At 43.8% G+C, this 17392-nt stretch overlaps 2 protein-coding genes across 3 annotated transcripts in view; one reads left to right on the top strand and one right to left on the bottom strand.

Annotated features, from left to right (window-relative positions):
- Amnionless (amnion associated transmembrane protein) overlaps nt 1-546 on the top strand; it is a 25837-nt gene extending 25291 nt beyond the window's left edge. The window contains exon 13 of the mRNA XM_089557206.1: nt 343-546. The gene's annotated coding sequence lies outside the window, so the exon portion shown is untranslated. The remainder of the gene's footprint in view (nt 1-342) is intronic.
- yata (N-terminal kinase-like protein yata) lies at nt 265-17392 on the bottom strand. 2 transcript variants are annotated; one of them, XM_089557204.1, is made up of 19 exons: nt 16972-17392; nt 16745-16804; nt 16551-16631; nt 16334-16453; nt 15999-16219; nt 14805-14895; nt 14512-14667; nt 14274-14432; nt 12930-13037; nt 12600-12806; nt 12178-12240; nt 10390-10578; nt 8866-8941; nt 8621-8764; nt 5735-5892; nt 3182-3298; nt 2176-2325; nt 1172-1262; nt 265-479 (listed from the first exon to the last, which is right to left on the bottom strand). In XM_089557204.1, exons 1-19 carry the CDS (start codon nt 17083-17085, stop codon nt 319-321), a joined length of 2466 nt encoding a protein of 821 aa, XP_089413330.1. In that variant the 5' UTR covers nt 17086-17392; the 3' UTR covers nt 265-318. The 2 variants fall into 2 exon arrangements, with proteins under 2 accessions (XP_089413330.1, XP_089413331.1); XM_089557205.1 differs by having other exon boundaries at nt 5735-5889.

The following is a 17392-nucleotide window of genomic DNA, read 5'->3' as shown; positions in this document are numbered from 1 at the left end:
TGGTTCTCGCATTTGAGATTTACAAAAATACAACCCAAATTTGCTTCTCAAAGCAAATGGTTATTCTCATTACAAAGTTGCCACAGTTTCAAAAAATGGCTTGTTTATGATGAAACGCTGACTACCTGGCCGGTTCTCGCATTTGAGATTTATAGAAATACGGCCTAAATTTGCTTCTCAAAGCAAACGGTTATTCTCCTCATTACAAAGTTGCCGCAGTTTACAAAAAAAAGGCTTGTTTGTGATGAAACACTGACTGCTTGGTTAAAACATTCAAAAACTTTGCATTTATTCACAGGTTTCGTAACGTTTTTCTCCTTAAAATTCTTTTTTGACACCTAGCTTCATGGGCCCAGCAGCCTGGCGTGCCGCTCTCCGCTCTTGTAGCTCCTTCTGCCGCTGCTGACGTTTGGCCTCCCGCTGCTGCCGAGACTCTTCGCTCTTCGAGTCGCCTTTGCCACCGAGTGCTGGCCCTGGAGCTGCCGAGGAAAACTCGGGATTAATCTCAAAAGTTCACCGCGAAAATAAAATCACTCTCAGCAAGCAGTATCCTGTTCCAAGTTACAAAGCCTAAAAATGCAGTCGAACCCTACTCCACAGAACAAAGGCATTCTGAATACAATCAACGACCGATTATGGCTCTCTAGGGACCGCGAAATTGTCCAAAAAATCAAATTTCACCAAAAAAACCACTTATTTTAAAAAACTTATTTTTAATACGCTGGAGGCTACCGTCAATAGTTATGGCTTCACCAATTAGGACTAGCGACTAAAGCCATAATTGGAATCGTAACTGGCAATAAGCACTCTGTGACGGCTTGCGTATAATGATATACGGCAGTTGTTGAGGGTTTTGCAGCTGAAAAGTCATGGTTGAAATGCATTTCACTGTGAGTACGCTGACCTCGTTTTGAAATGCACCATTGTGCGCTGCTACTTCTTCCCGTATTATGGATGAAAATTCGCAATAGATGATTTCCGCGAACTCTGACTACTGTACAACGCTGACTACGGTTCAACAATTTCAGCAGCACTATTCAAGACACATATTGTATGGGTGAGAGGAAAGTGGGGCACATTAGTCCGGTAAGGCAAATGCAGAACCATGAATTTTTTCAACACACTGGTTCGTGACAGGAGAAAATTCAAACACTGCGTGCAACAATCTAACCTTTGCTGGCCCCCCAGTTATCCCAGTCGTTGTTTTCCCACGCATTTTCAGAACTTGGACTCTGCTTTGAAGCGGCTGCCACTGGTTTAGACTGAAAAGAGTGAGCAAAGAGGACGAAGTTAAGAAATGCCACCAGAAGATTTCAAACTGTAAAACCTGTGAAAATTTTGGCACCATCATCATCATTATCATCAGCCTGACTACGCATACTGCAGGGCAAAGGTCTCTCCCATGTCTCTCCAATTAACCCTGTCCTTTGCCACCCACGGCCACCATATTCCCACAAACTTCTTAATCTCATCTGCCCACCTAATTTTCTGCCGCCCCCTGCTACGGTTGCCTCCTCTTGGAATCCACTCCGTTACCCTTAAATCTTGCCTTCGCATTACATGCCCTGCCCAAGCCCACTTCTTCCTCTTGATTTCAACTAGGATATCATTAACACGCGTTTGTTCCCTCACCCACTCCACCCACTTTCGATCTCTTAAAGTCACACCTACCATTTTTCTTTCCATAGTTCACTGCGTTGTCCTTAACTTAAGCTGAACCCTCTTTGTTAGCCTCCACGTTTCTGCCCCATAGGTGAGTACCGGTAAGGTACACCTGTTGTATACTTTTCTCTTTAGAGATATTGGTAAACTGCCATTCATGATCTGAAATAACCTGCCATATGCGCTCCACCCCATTCTTATTCTTCTAGTTATTTCCCTCTCATATTGCACTGCTACTTTCATAACAATGATGTGCAAGAAATAACAGGGTGCCTGTCCACTATGTGTGACATACAAGTTTATTCTTTTGCAATGTAAACTCATCACTAAAACATCCAACACCTTTTGGAAAGCGGGAAAATCTACCAGCAACATTTGACATTTCGCTCCCACCATTACAAATAGAAGTGCTGTCTGCTCAATTGAACTTTTCTCTTTCTCACCGAAGTCTTTGGCACAAAAAAGCCCTAGCTTTATAACGCTAAGATAAGGTAAAGAACGCCAAGTAGGCACCTGTTTTGTTGCTCCTAGACGAGAGGCACTCGCAAAGAAATCATCTGTTTCATTGTCCCGCGTTGTTCCCCAGTTGTAGGTGCTAGCCGGCTTTGCATCCGAGGCAGGTTTGGATTGAGAGCCGGACTTGCTTGAGGATTCTTCAGGAGACTGCAATATGCAAGGACAGGTGTGCCCGAGAGCCTTTAACAGTTGATGTCACAACACCAAAGATATTATAGGCAAAAACTTGGTCAGCTGCAAACAAAATGAAGGTCACAGACACCTGAACCACACTTGATCTTTGTGTTCGGATGATTTATTGAGGTTGAACGTCCCAAAGCGACTCAGGCTATGAGGGACGCCGTAGTGAAGGGCTCCGAAAATTTCGACCGCCTGGGGTTCTTAACGGGCACTGACATTGCATAGTACACGCGCCTTTAGAATTTCGCCTCCATTGAAATGCGACCACTGCGGCAAGGATCGAACCCACGTCTTTTGGGTCAGCAGCCGAGCACCATAAGCACTGAGCCACCTCGACGGCGCTTGACCTTACTGTAACACGACACCATATGACACACTCATTAACTGCGCTCACCAGCACTCGGACACCAGTGAATGACCACCCTCAATTCCTGAAGAAATGGCGAGGGCATCTTTTCCAACTTATTCTTAACATTTTTGTTCAGCCAGTAGAATGACACAAGTGTGAATCGCCACTCTTTTCCAGGACAGTTCCCGAATAAACATGCTGGAAAACAGCGAATCAAACAGAAGAGGAAATAACACGTTGTGAAATAAGTTAAAACAACAAAAGAGGCGCTATTCCTTGTGTCCAAGGCTAACACTCAAGTTTTCTGAGGGAAAACAGAGGCAGCTCTCTCTCTTGTATAAGTCCACTGAGTGCTCCGCAATGCCTTCATGCACCAAACATTTGTTTTGTGGCGCGTTAAACCACAAAGACACACTGCACACATCTAAATCCGAACTCTGCAAGGAGCAATGCAAAGTAAAGCCCAGTGCTCACAGGTGCGCGCTCATCCTCAAAGCTCTCCCAGCCACCGTCGTCCCAGCCATCCTGTGCCGATGAGATGGGCTCCCGAGGTGACACACGGCTCTTCTCAGGGTTGCTCTTATTCTCCTCCTGCAACGACAAGAACACGAATATTGCAGGTCTCATGAGCAAGCTCTCTTTTAAGGCCTCATGCAAGCTCATACAAGGCCCCACCATCCATAAGCAGTCATTGGACCTGAATTCTAGAAAAAAAAAAAAAAGTCCTCCTCCTCCAATACTCTATGTACTATCGCGCTCAATATGAGTTGCAACGCGCGGTCATCGACCGGGGCTCGTTCCGTGGTGTGCCTCCTCCAAACAGTCGCTCGGAATTCTGGGAGAAACTGCTGTTCCAGGAAACAACAGCACCCCCGCTCAGGAAAAAGTTTCTCCCAGAATTCCGAGTGACTGTTTGGAGGAGGCACACCACGGAACGAGCCCCGGTCGATGACCGCGCGTTGCAACTCATATTGACCACGATAGTACAGTCTAGTTTAATAATAACTAACATTTTATTACACTGCGCAACCAACCATGAGTGAAAATCAGTAAGAGGTGTTTTCAAAGTATACTTTGCTTGGACAGCTGAGCTCTGTAGCACTTAATTGGGTTGTACATGAAAAATGAAACAACTGCAGTTCTTGAACGCCAGTTGCTTCCTTTTATGTAGACCAAGACTGCATTTTAATCAGAAAATGAATGATCTGTGTTGCCAACGAGTCTTCAAGTAACTAAACTACACTTGCCTTGAGAAAAATTTTCATTTTTAATTCTCACTGAGGCGAAGTATATTCCTGATGCCTAGCTTTGAGGTGCGGTACACTACTACTCTGTACCAATTAGAAGTGGTTTGGTTTGGTTTATGGGGTTTAACGTCCCAAAGCGACTCAGGCTATGAGAGACGCCGTAGTGGAGGGCTCTGGAAATTTCGACCACCTGGGGTTCTTTAACGTGCACTGACATCGCACAGTACACGGGCCTCTCCAATTAGAAGTGAACTATTTAGCTTCTCTATCTTAACAGCAGACTATTTGTCTACTAATAATGAAGAGATATTAGCTTTCCTAACCACTATGCTTCCGACCTGATGTCTAGTCTACTACCTAAACCACACTGCTCATTTTACCTCCTTTGGATTCCAGTTGTTACTACTTGTTGTGGAGCATAGTGAACAAAAAACCAAGCTAAGCACTTTTAAATGCACATACGCTTCACTATATATTGCTCCAGAGGCAAGCCAGTAGTACATCTATATTCATCCTGAAAAAGCATGCAGTGAACCTGAACACACAAACTATAGAAATATATGCCCAGCTAGCCCTCTACTGATAATTATCTACCGATAATTATGGTAGTCTCGCTTTCTCATGGTAGACAGCGTCTGCAAAACCTGACATCAAGAGACGACATATAGTCAGTATATAGTAACTTTATGCCACTCTATGGACACAATGACTGCTGCATCGCCTAGGCAGCATGCAATGGTAATAATGGCCATGGAATCTACCAAGATGCACACGCTTCATTAAAGCTACAGTTGAGAACCATAAGCTGGCTTTAAGGATACTATCAATGAAATAGTACTGGTGATAACTATCGCAGGTGCCAGCAATTGCTTTCGCTGGCAGCAGCAGTGTCACTGGCAGCATGGGCAGTCTGCCTTTCTGGAAACATTTCAAGAGATAATGAGAACTTAAGAGCCAAAGCAATATGCCCTTATAACGAGTTATTAGTAGCAACTAGTAAGTACTGTGATACTATGGCTGCGGCCAAATGCAGTCGTCCCTACAGGTGACACTGACGGCAGCACCAGTTGTACGAATTCTTTCTCAAAAACATTTTACATTATGACAAAGCAAGGCTAAACAATCAAAGTTAGTGAATCAACCGAAATTATGAACAAAAATTAACTGTCTGTGAGGCAGAGTCATGAAATGCAGCATATTCACTCCAGGCGTCCACCATGTTAGCCTCAACAAGAGAACAGTGTGGCTCTGCCATCCACTCAGACCTGACTTACTTTGCCGATTTAAAATATAAATTCCTGACTCAAACTGAGTTCTGACCTCATTATTCCACCATGGTATAGGGTTACCAGAATGTGCCAACACTGATCTCCGACAGTAGACTGTTTCTTTAACACATGGGAACAGCAAATATTTGTACATATATTTTACATTTCTCAAGAACCTAACAAGGGACTAATTTGGATTCATATCCAGTTGAGCGCAGCCACAGAGCTCGATAGAAAACCTGTAGGGATTTCTCCCACGACTTTGCGGTATGCGGCTCTGACCAGTGGTTCACAGACTCCACAATGGCTGCTCCCCTGACCAAGCTAACCACAAAGCTAGCAGATGGTAACAAAAGGCCACTTTAATCAATCACAGAATGGGCAAAATATGCTCATTAAATGTAAACGGTGCATAAAGAAAGCAGAATGATAAAAGTATGCAAGGCCCCACAAAATGCTGCTAAACCAAAAAATGAGCCAGGCAAACAATAATATGGAAAAGTGGTGCCCACCTCCATATCTCCCCAGTCCTCTTGGTCTTCCCACTTGTCATCAACGCCCGAACCAGAATCGACGCTGGCATCCTCCGACGCCCGGCGCTCACTTGAAGCAGCGCCTTCTGTCGTGGGTGAAGCCATGTTTGAAGATGGCTGGGACTGTGAGCCTCCTGCTATAACGAAGGTCAATAATACTAGCATGAAAAGACTGCCCACAAAACCTGGGCGTCAAACAATAAGTGCCATGACATGACAGTTATTCTAAGCGCATTCATAACTGCACGGTCAATGCTGAAAGTAAAAGATGTTGAGTTTAAGCGAAGAATACCAGATAGGAACCAATAAAAAACAAACACTGGTAGTGCAAGATTAAAAAGAGATAAGGTTTTATATTTGCTAGGCGCAAATGCAGGCCATTCCTTTAACAGCACTAACGGCGGTTTTCATATCTGCCAGAGGGAAGTTCTCTTACACAAAAGACAAAGCAGTGCTTCACTTTTTGTGACTAAATGCATTAGTTTCAGTTCCAGTGTTCAAGCTCGGATAGAGCTGAACACCAAAAGGTCCAGGTCGACTAATAAGATGTATAAACTAAACTACATTAGCACACTAAGCACTTGGTGCTGTAAGCCGCGAGAGCCTTTCCCTTCCTTATAAAAGGCTTCTCAACAAATATACTCATTACAATGGCAAGCTCAAACAACCTTACACCTTGCAAGCATAAATGGTTGCAAAAGCAGCATACCTGCAGATGCTAAGCTTAATTCCATGAGAAGTTAGAGCCAATTCACAGAAATTAACAACACTTTATAATTATATTCTGTATTATTATAGTCAATGGTTGATTGCTTTCCAGTGTACAACTTTTCAAAAAATTTCAATATTCGCACACCCTAGTACAAAGTCAACAGTGGTGGTGTTGTACAGTCATCCACACAAGCGTCTAGAGAGCTCGTCAGTAAGTACACAAGGACTTGCTGAACATAAAATTAAAGCATATATCTGGAATCAGCATGCAAAAATACATGTTCCGTGAAGATTTCATAATTGTAACTTCATTAATAAAGCTTTCTTTTTAAGACCCTCTTCCTTCCTTAAGGGAGGACACTGGTCTTGAAAAAAAAAATTTTATTAATGAAGTCACAGTTACGAAATCTTCAGGGAATATGTATTTTTGTGTGCTGATTCTAAATCTGTCATTTAATTTTATGTAAAACAATTCCTTGAGCACTTATGCACTTTTTATGCAAGTATTTTGCGGAGAGCTTTGAAGAAAATTTGCTGCGGGAGACTCGCTGAAATGCATGCCATTGGGTTCTCTCGACACCAAGAAATACAATAAGGGTGAAGTTGTCTTCCTGCCTATCATAGAACTTGAGTTATGGAGTTTTGAAGTTGTCGCTTCAGAAATTAGAAGGAAAGTGTGTATTCCTGTTTCTGAAGTGGCAGCTTCAGTACCCTATTACTCAAGTTCTATGATAGGCAGGAAGACAACTTCACCCTTATTGTATTTCTTGGTGTCAAGAGAACCCAATGGCATACATTTCAGCGAGTTTCCTGCACCAAATTTTCTTCAAAAATCTCTGCAAAATACTTGCATAAAAAGTGCATAAGTGCCCAAGGAATTGTTTTACATGAAATTAAATGACATATCTAGAATCAGCGCACAAAAATACATGTGCCCTGAAAATCTCATAACTATGACTAAATTAATAAAATTTTCTTTAAAGGCTGTATCGGGCCCGACACTCAGCGACAATGGTCATAAGTGCACAACAGAGCGTGCCGCTCGGGTGCCCTAGAGTGTCAACAACTGCACACTGGGAAAGAACAGTAAACATCACAAGCACCAAACTCAACTGGTGAATAGAAGTACTCAAGAATCATTTTACATGTAATGGGTGCCCAGTCAACAACTTATATTTGCTTAATATTGTAACATGTCGTTACTTGATAACCAGCATAAACAGATTTTCAATTTTTTGTACCTGCAAAAAATTTTTGGTAACAAAAAGGCAGACTACCGCACTAACGTGCACTACTGCTTTTGCCAGCTGTGGCTATAAGTAACATAAAACATACCGTGAGGAGGTGTCTGAAAATTTTCAGCGTAAATCAACGACTGGTCTGAAGTGCGCAAGGTTATGTCTAGAATCTATTCACCTTTCTTAAAGGTGCACTGAAGAGGATTCTGAACTTGTCTTTTTGCCGCGGGAGATCTACACATTCCTAGCATTCTTAGAAACTTCGATTTATTGCCCTGTGTGGCCGATTTCCCCAATTAAATCAAATTAACGTCCGGCTCCCGCCTTTTTTTTTTAATTCTCCCTCATACGATGGGCGGAGTCGACCAACGCATGGAGTGCCTTTCTCCCAGTCCCGTGGAGGCTTTGGTTTCGCTTTATTTTGTTTTTTAGGTTTCCATGAATAAATAGTTTCATTCGCAGATAATATAGCCGCAAAATAAGCCCGCAGAAATAAAAATATGCGCGGACTATTTGCTACTACGGACTACTACGTATTACTCTGCTGATGGCAGAGCGGCAAGCCGCCACGGGACTGGGTGAAAGGCGCTCCACGCGTTGGTCGACTCCGCCCACCGTATGAGGGAGAATTAAAAAAAAAAAAAAGGCGGGAGCCGGACGTTAATTCGATTTAATTAGGGAAATCGGCCACACAGTGCAATAAATCGCAGTTTCTAAGAAAGCTCGGAACGTGTAGATAGAGTTCCCGCGGCAAAAAGACAAGTTCAGATTCCTCTTCAGTGCACCTTTAAAGTCATCAAACTTTGTGCACAGACCGCACTTTGCTAACTTTTAACCTTTTTCATGGCCTTACTAAATTTAACCTTTTGCATGGCCCAATTAAAATCAACCTCCTGTGATGCAGGCGTTTCCTCACCAGTGCCAGCAGCCGCCGGCGTAGGGGAGCCTGCTGTGGGTTTTGACCGGTAAAACTTGGACGTCAGTGATGTCACTGCCCAGCCAGCCCAGCTTGCAGCGAGGCTTGAGGGAACGCTTGAACTAGCCGCATTGACATCAGCCTCTGTTGCAAAAAAAAAAAAGGGAGAGAGAGAGCAATCATGGCAGTTTCAGATTCTCTGAAAGCAGCTCGAGGGGTCTCAGAGTTGCTAAACGGCCACATACCCATCTGCTCAGCGAGGCTTGGGTCCTCAGACACCTTTTCAAGTTTCCCCAAGAAGCCCTTAATGGCTCTGAATGCCTGTGGAAAGAATGCCGTCAAAGGATTAGTACCTTGCTAGCTTTCACACTTACCCCAATGTGTTTCTTGTAATCTAACATTAGTATAGGTATGAAGCATCCCTCTATCTCTCCTCTCTATCTATCCCTCTATCTATGTATCTCATTCCCACTGCAGTACCAGAGGAAACATGTTTTGGATGCATAACTATGGGCTTAATTATATGAAAGCCATAATAAAGTCGCATGCCACTCTAACAAGTGAGAAGTGAACAGGTGAATTCCCTTGCATCCGTGCATGCTCTTCCACTGACATCTCATTGGCAAAAGATGGCGAGAGCAATAATTTTTTGTTCGTTATATACGAAACACCTTTTGTAAAAGTCGCTGCCACCATCTCAAGTCAGCATTCACAGGGCACAAGAAAGTAAGTGAGAGAGAAAACAAAATTGTTTTCAGACACATTAAAGAATACGGACAACTACACCAGGATTTTGTACATAATAAAATTTGGCAGCTGATCCTTTTGTGACTGCACTGACACTTGTTCGGCGTGAAAAAATGCTTCCATTGAAAGGAGATTGAGTAAACGTTACATTACTTTTCCATCACTCCTATTCAAACCTGTAACAGCTGTACAGTGGTGTACAGTGTTGTGACTTTGCTTCACTTAATCTTCCACGTTTTGTTGCTGTTTGCATCTTGTCCTCATAATAAAAGCCCTAGTGATGCAAAAGTTACCTTTATATTCAGGTGCGTTATCCTTCATTTTCAGTTCTAATTGACAAAACTATCCTACCCGACGTCATCACAGTGAGCTTGCAAAAACTGCCCAGTGGTGGCAACAGCTGTTCCTTAATTTATGCTCTTTTCTAGTAACTAATAGTATGCTTTACCCAAGAAAGGCCTCTTTGCCTTCAGACAGAGGTAATCAATCAATCTAATCCAACTTCTCCTCAAGGTCTCTCGCTTGGTAAAGGACATTATCTATAAAAATAACTTTCAATCTCTAGCAGAAATGTAGTCTACTAAAAAGTGTATTACTTGGTTTGTATAGAATGAGCTAACACTCTTTAATCTGTATTTATGTATTATTCAATGCTTGTAACGAACGTCATCTGTTGTCTTTTCTTTCATTCATTGGTTGCATATGCTTGCTTCAGTTGATTGTAGTTTTGTGTAACATCTTCTATTCATATAAAATGTACACTTTTTTTTTTACGCCTGGGTACGCTATTTTGTGCACTTATTGCATGGGCCCGAACTAGCAGCTTGCTAAGGGCCCAGATGCTTTTATCACCCTGTTTGTATAACCTTCATTCAAATTGAATAAACTGAAACTGAAACTAAAAGCTATGGTTCCAATCGCACCTTTCAGGAGTGGACTTCGCCACTGAAATAAAGCTTAGATAGGAGCACTGAATGCTCGCAAGACAACCAGAATGCTAATGGGCAAGCAGAGTCACTTACGTGGTCCCGTACAGTCTTCTCGGGGTCCATGGTGAGAGCACACAAGGCAGGCAGCACCTTGGTCGCACAGTCCTTGAGGGTAAAGTAGCCCTGGGTGGCTGAGAGAGCCAAGATGGCTGCCATCCTCGATGGGTGGAATGGGTCCCGCATGGCGCGTGTGAATGCCACAATGAGCACCTTCTGCCTCACCTGCGACAGAAACAGCAAGTGACGGCACAAAGCTGGACACAGGCAGCTCTCCAAGACAGTTCATAATAATTTATCTGGCAGTACCAACTTCACATTCCCTCATAAGCATCCCACAGTAACAAAACCATCCGAGACGTAACAAAGGTACAGGGTGATCCACTCTAAGTGCGAACACGGCTCCGCGTGGCCGCGCTCCACGGAGCGCCAGCGGATCCGGCGCGTTCGCGCATCGAAGCAAAGCCGCGCAGGCGCACAGGGGCCCGGGGCAGGAGCTTCGTGTCGTCTGCTACAGCGCTGCACGCACCTCAAGCGAGGTGCAAGCTAGGTGCGTGCCAGCGCGGTAGCAGACGACACGAAGCTCCTCCCCCGGGCCCCTGTGCGCCTGCGCGGCTTTGCTTCGACGCGCGAACGCTCTGGATACGCTGGCGCTCCGCGGAGCGCGGCCACGCGGAGCCGTGTTCGCACTTAGAGTGGACCACCCTGTACAGTCTTTGTCAGAAGTAACCAGGCTGCATGGTTTGCTTCTCATTCGAATAGTAGACCCCTCGCGTCTTCCCTAAAGATCAAAAACTTCTTTGAAAGTGAGTACAGGGGTTCTCCTTACCATACAGAGATTTAGAGCTTGAGGGCTGGCATAATAGCTTTACTATACGACTGAGAAGTAAACCATGCAGCCTGGTTACTTTTGACAAAGACTGTACATAGCAAGTTTTGTATTGTATCGATGTTACGTGAGCAGCGATGAAATTTGCAGTTCAAATAAGCTGAAGAATGACACTGGCGGCATCTAGGGACTGTGGGACCTGCAATTACTCTTGGTCAAACGTTTAAGGCAATCCTCCAAGGTGGAGTTGATTAGGAAGTAATTATTCATTCGCATCTACCAGTGCAGCCAAACGGCTACAAAGGAAAGCCGTGCAGCTACCGCAAAAGCTTCGCAGTGAAAGAAAAAAAAAATGCATAAGAGCCCATTGCAAGCTCGCACAGTGGTGGGATTTGAAGGTGCATGCTCCTGTCCCCAAAGCCATCCAAACCTGGGGAGCTGAGCACGAGGCTGGAGAATGGCTTGTATAGCTATTTGGGGAAACCGGTGGGTGCCCGGCCGGCAGTGGGAGTTGAACTCACCATTTTTCTTTCATTACGAAGTTTCTGTGGAAGCTGTATAGCTTTCCTCTGTAGCCGTATGTCTGCACTTGGGTGGATGCCAATGAGTAATTAATCCCTTATTACAATTACTCCGTGCATAGGAGCAAGCTCCTGTGTGCTTACACTTGAATCTTGTAGTAACGTCCCTCTAGGCACAGTGAAATGAATGATAACTAGCAAGAGAGTAAATTCATAGATTAATATGAAGGATTAAGAGCTAAATAAAGAGAAACCCTATTGTGCTATGCAAGGTCTAATACCCCGAAGAAAAAAAATTAATTTATACACCCCATTGGGTTCTCTACAGTGCACTGACATCACAAAGCACCCACGCAATTTCGCATTTCGCCTCCATCGAAATGCATCTGCAACGACCAGGGGATCAGCAGCTGAATGAAGCAGCACACATCTCAGCCTTAGGCAAAGTGTAAGAAGGCAGCCAAGATGAGGTACCTGAGGATGAAGATGACTGGCTATCTTTCCAAGACACACAGTGGTGTTTGTTCGTATGCCACCCTGCACATAAAAAAGACGGCATAAAATTAGGCGCTCGGCATGTGCCACTCAGCTAAGCCAACAAGCAAAAGTCTATGCAATGTAATGCCTGCAATAGTATGCTCCATACAGCTTGCATATATTTCTTTGCTAAAAACCCTCTCCTTCCACAGCCTATTTCATGACCAATTATCAGCAGCACTGTGCATGCAAGAATCCTTCAAGCTCGAGCCAACGTCCCTTGCAGCATACAACAGCACATGGACCATTTTTAAGCGGTCAAAATTTGCACGCAAAGAAAACATCCAGCGCACAGCACACTGCAATTCCAGCTTAGGACAGCAGTACCGAATGAAGAGAAGCAGCAATGCCTTGCCGACCTGGTCATCCCTGGCCTGGAGGCGGGCAAAATGCCGCATCACTTCTTCATTCAGGTTGTTGTAGCTTAGCTTTGGTGCCAGGTGGACCATTGCCTTGACTGTCTGCTCCCGGATGGTGGGGTTAGTGTCTGAAAAGCCTTGAACGACGTGTGGGAACACCTCCTGGTTCAAGACATCGTTGCTCAGGTGGTCAACAAACTGGTCCACCTGGAATTTGAAAGATAAACCATGGAAGAACAGTTCACAAGAGTGAAGGCAGCAGATGAACAATGAAGGTAAGGAACAAATCCAGCTTGAATGAAATGAAAATTGACAAGCAGTGAAACTCGCCTGCTGCAAGAGGCGTGCTCGTGTGGCCCTGTCTTTTGACGAGAACAGTTTTACAACGCAGGGGACAATTTTCTTCTGGAACTCATCAGCATCCAGCAATTTTCCAATCTGCAATTATAAGAACAAGGTTCAAGACAAAGTGCATGATACAGTCCTCACAACACACCGCTGATTCCCAGAATCAACTTCGTATATTAGTTTTGCATCTAGCTATGGCTGTGTACTGAATTTCACCTAACGTGCCCATCAAGTCGCGACTTTATCAATCTTGGTGTGCAGAGTTAAAACCAACACCTGGAAGCTTAACGCTGTCCAATGTGTTTAGAGAAATCGCTCCAAGGTGGAGAACATTTGTGTCCCAGGTTCAAGAAGAATAATCTTTTTGTTCACATTCACTCCTCCATCAAATTATTGTTCTCAGTATAAACAAATTACGTATCTGGCCTTTTGTAGCTATGTTAACATTTGGCCAGCAACAAAAGACGCATTTATGGCTAAGCAAATTGAATTTAAAAATTGCCCAACCACTTCATTCAAACTCGTGACACCTACATCGAAAAAGACTGGTTGCCACCAGTTTGAAGTGAATGGCAGTGTTGCCTAGCCTGTGGGATCTGCACCCAAAAATCGGTGTTGACGAAAGCCATTTATATGGCGAAATTAACGGGCTGTGCCGACACCTGTATTCTGTTTCTGGGCTTTTTCTCGCTTATGAAACTCCGGTTTAGGCGAGAGTGGTTTAGGCAATACCTTATGATACAGGCCGAATTTCATTCATCATCGTAGTCTCTTTAACTGTCAAGTTCCTCAGAAAGCAGCATAACTTTTTTGTGTAACTATATGGCTGCACTTATGTGGATGATAACAAGTAATAACTGCAGTTTTTTTTTTTTTTTGAAACTCAACCTGTACTATACACTGACTTGAAGAAAAACATGATACGACAACAAAACACATTACTCTGTGGTGTTATTCTTGTGCTGCTGACATTATCATTGCTGCTTCTGCATGTACTGCCACTGCACTTTGCTGAAATTTGCACAAACTCCACACAATATTAAGAATGAACTATGATTAGGACTGAACATCACAAATAACAGGAGTAATCATTCATCAGCATCCACCCAAATGCACCCATACTACAGTGGGAAGCTATATAGCTACCTCAGAAACTTTAGTTGAAGAAAAATTCGTCCTGCTCAAGGAATGAACATCTCTGAATGCTGTTTTTAATCCCGGGAATTTATTTCCAAAACAATAATTTGCTCACTAGATAATCTTTTTCAGCTGTTTGGTTGAACATTTCTGTGAAGTGACAGATGAAAGCTATAAAAGACGCCTCACCTTGAAAAGTGGCGTAAGAACAGCAGAGCCTGCATCACCAAATTCAAATGCATTGATCAGTTGCGGAAGAATCTTGTACTTGCAAACGTTGGCTGGGAAGTTGTCCATGACAGATGTGAGACCCGAGAAGAACCTATTCTTTTCTGTACTGTCCTTGATCTGAGGTGAATGGAACAGAAGACGTGTCATTCTTCTACCACCTTGGGCCTTGGCAAAGAAAGGAATAAAGTTAACAAACCTGAATCTCCTCAATGAAAAGCATAGTGTCAACAAAGCTGCTCTTGAAGAAGCCTCCACTCGAGCGACACCTTGTGAGAACATCTGCAGGACTAGGCCGCGAACCACTGTTCGAATGAGTCAGTTGATTGAAGGCTGGTACCAGTGACTTTGGGATCTATTCAAACAAAAAATGGAGATTTCACAGCTCAAGAAAGTGAAAACTCAAAACTTCATTCTTGAATATGCAATACAAAAAAGTACACCATCTATTTGCAAGCATAGTAGACTGCATAGGGAATGAAGAGAGCAAACCTTTCCAGGAGATTCAAGAGAAGAAGCTCTAGTCAGTGGTCCATTGAAAACTTCCCACATTAGGCAGCCAAGACCCCAGCTGTCTCTGGCCCTTTGGACAGAAAGACAAATATCATTAGCAACGTCGTCTCAGAAATCGACTAAATGACATAAATCTGCCCTTCTTTATACCACTGTTAGTACTATAACTAGCAGACTGAATGTCACTCAAAATGAGTAAAGCCGTCGCCGAGGACAGCTCAACCTAAATTTGTCCTAGTAGAAAGCGATTCTACTGCTCTATCCGTGTACGTTAATGCTTGTCCAATAGTGAGAGACATATTTATTGCTGAGAAAGTTGTATTTAAAATTTTCCCACAGTTCCATTCAAATTCGTAAAATATATACCACAGAAGGACACTGTGACCACCATTTTGCAGTGAATGGTACTGTAGTAGCATATCCCCTTGAATCTCGGCAAGAAATTGTGCCAATGCATGTAGTTCACTGTCGAAATCAGCCTGCGGTGGCACCCCTGTATTTTATTTCTTGTCTTTTTCTAGCTTGTAAAAAAACTCCAAGCTCAGTTTTCAGTTAGACTAGCGTGTTTGTCGTTAGAACACAGTAATCATCAATACAGGCCAACTTCAATTTGTCCCTAGTGTCCTTTTGAAATGGAGTAGAGCATTCTTGCAAGGAAATAATAATGGCCAACATCTGAGCACAGCTGTAAGGTCACAAACGAAAGCTTTACCACTTTTGTTCTGTCGTAATCTGTCGGCAAGCCAAAAAAAAAATGGCTTGGATTTGTCCTAGTTGCTTGAAACTGGAACCGGACACAGAGTGCCACAAAACACACAAGCTGAACTGATCATGAGCCATAAATGACAGTCTGATTATAATGACCCAGGCTTGGACAAGTCAACTGGGGGGTAAATTAATGATTAACTGGTCTCTTTTAGGTTGGGCTTTAGAGATCAGTAGTCATTAAAGGGGTAGAAAATCATCTGTGAGTTCACTGAAAAGACAACAGAGATTACTCAGTTTGCAAATGAAGAGGACAAAAAGGTGATTTCTGGAGGTAGTGTTTAGTACGATGGCATGTTACAGAGCGTTGTTCAAGTAGGCCGTACCATCTCGACATTCTTCTTAGTGGCTTTCTAAAAAACGCTATCATTTAGATGTTTCAACGTCCATATCACAAAGGCCTCTTACCATTTTGGCCCAGCCCTTTTATGGGATGATGAGTCCTTGAGTTCTGGTGGCGTGTAATGATCCAAGGCAGGCAGGCTTTTTCTTGGTGGAGTATCAGTTACAGGACACATGTAGTCCACGCCACCGATCTTCCACTCTCCAGCACGGTTGACAAAGATAGATGATGAGCAAATGTTGTTATGGCTCAGGCCACAATCTCCAGTCAGGAAACCAAGTCCTTTCTAAACAGTGATAGAACAGCAGGAGTAAAATATCTCCACAAGTCAATACAATTTTACCATGTTCAAGAGAATGAACAAGCTTGTGTGACAACTAGACTTATATGTAACACTTACTGTAACTTGGTAAAGACCCCATGATGCAACCAGTTTCTTCTCTTCATCTTTCTTTGGCAACTCCAAATTAGTAACAAGTGGTTCCACATATTCTGTCACCAGATAAATTACTTTTTCTGTCTGAAAAATATTTTTGCACAGTTTTTCATTACTAAGCATGGCGCTACAACTCTCAGCAATAAAAACAAGCATTAAATATCATAGTAATGGGGAATACCTCTAGACTGTCCACATACTGTAGAATGTTTGGGTGTCTCAGAGTCTTCAGTCTTTTGACGGAAGCCTTGGCAGTGTCCAGCTACATAAAGAATTCGCGCGTTACGTAAACCAACTCTGAGTCACAGCCCAGCCTGAGTAATAGTGCATTTAAACTTCCCGCTGCAATAACATATGATGAAAGGTCGCACTCACCAAGCTCTCATTGCCTGCCTTCGCTTCAAATACAAAAACGGACACGTCTTGGTCACCTCCCTGCAACGGAAGGCGTTCACCAAGTGAATGATAAGAACGACAGAAGCTTCAGACTGAACGTCAGAAACTTTCTGTACAGTCTCCGTCGCGTCATCAATGATGGGCTTTTACGAACTGCCACGACGCATCCAATCGAGTCGTCTCGAACGGACAGCCAACAGCCGTACCTTTTTTTTTCCCTTGTGAAGCTGCCAAATAGATTTGTCTTCTAGCCCCAGAACGAGCTCGCCGATCTCGTAGCCAAAGTCCTTGGCGGGGTCCCTCGCGAAGAATGACCACATTATGAGCTGTCGCCGAACACAAACGACGCCGCAGCTTCCGACGAGGCAGTCGCTTGCTCACTCCAGCTCGTCGCTTCGACGTAGGACGCGAGTAACGGGGGTGTCGGCGTCAAGTCGCCGATACGACCGCCGGACCGGCGAACGGCCTGTTATCTACACTTATCGGTTGCAAAACTTTTACGTCTCATTTGTGATCAGTTGCACAAAGGCATGTAAAAAAACAGACTGAACCACACTGATCAGTGCAGCCACGGCCCTCGTAGCTTGCGCCTTGCGGCTGATGCTTCCTTACATTGGTCCGCGACTG

This window comes from Amblyomma mixtum, chromosome 8 (assembly GCF_055824585.1).
Source record: "Amblyomma mixtum isolate Tamu chromosome 8, ASM5582458v1, whole genome shotgun sequence".
Classification (NCBI taxonomy): domain Eukaryota; kingdom Metazoa; phylum Arthropoda; class Arachnida; order Ixodida; family Ixodidae; genus Amblyomma; species Amblyomma mixtum.
The sequence above is the reverse complement of the archived record's forward strand: the minus strand, read 5'-3'. Positions and strand labels throughout refer to the sequence as shown.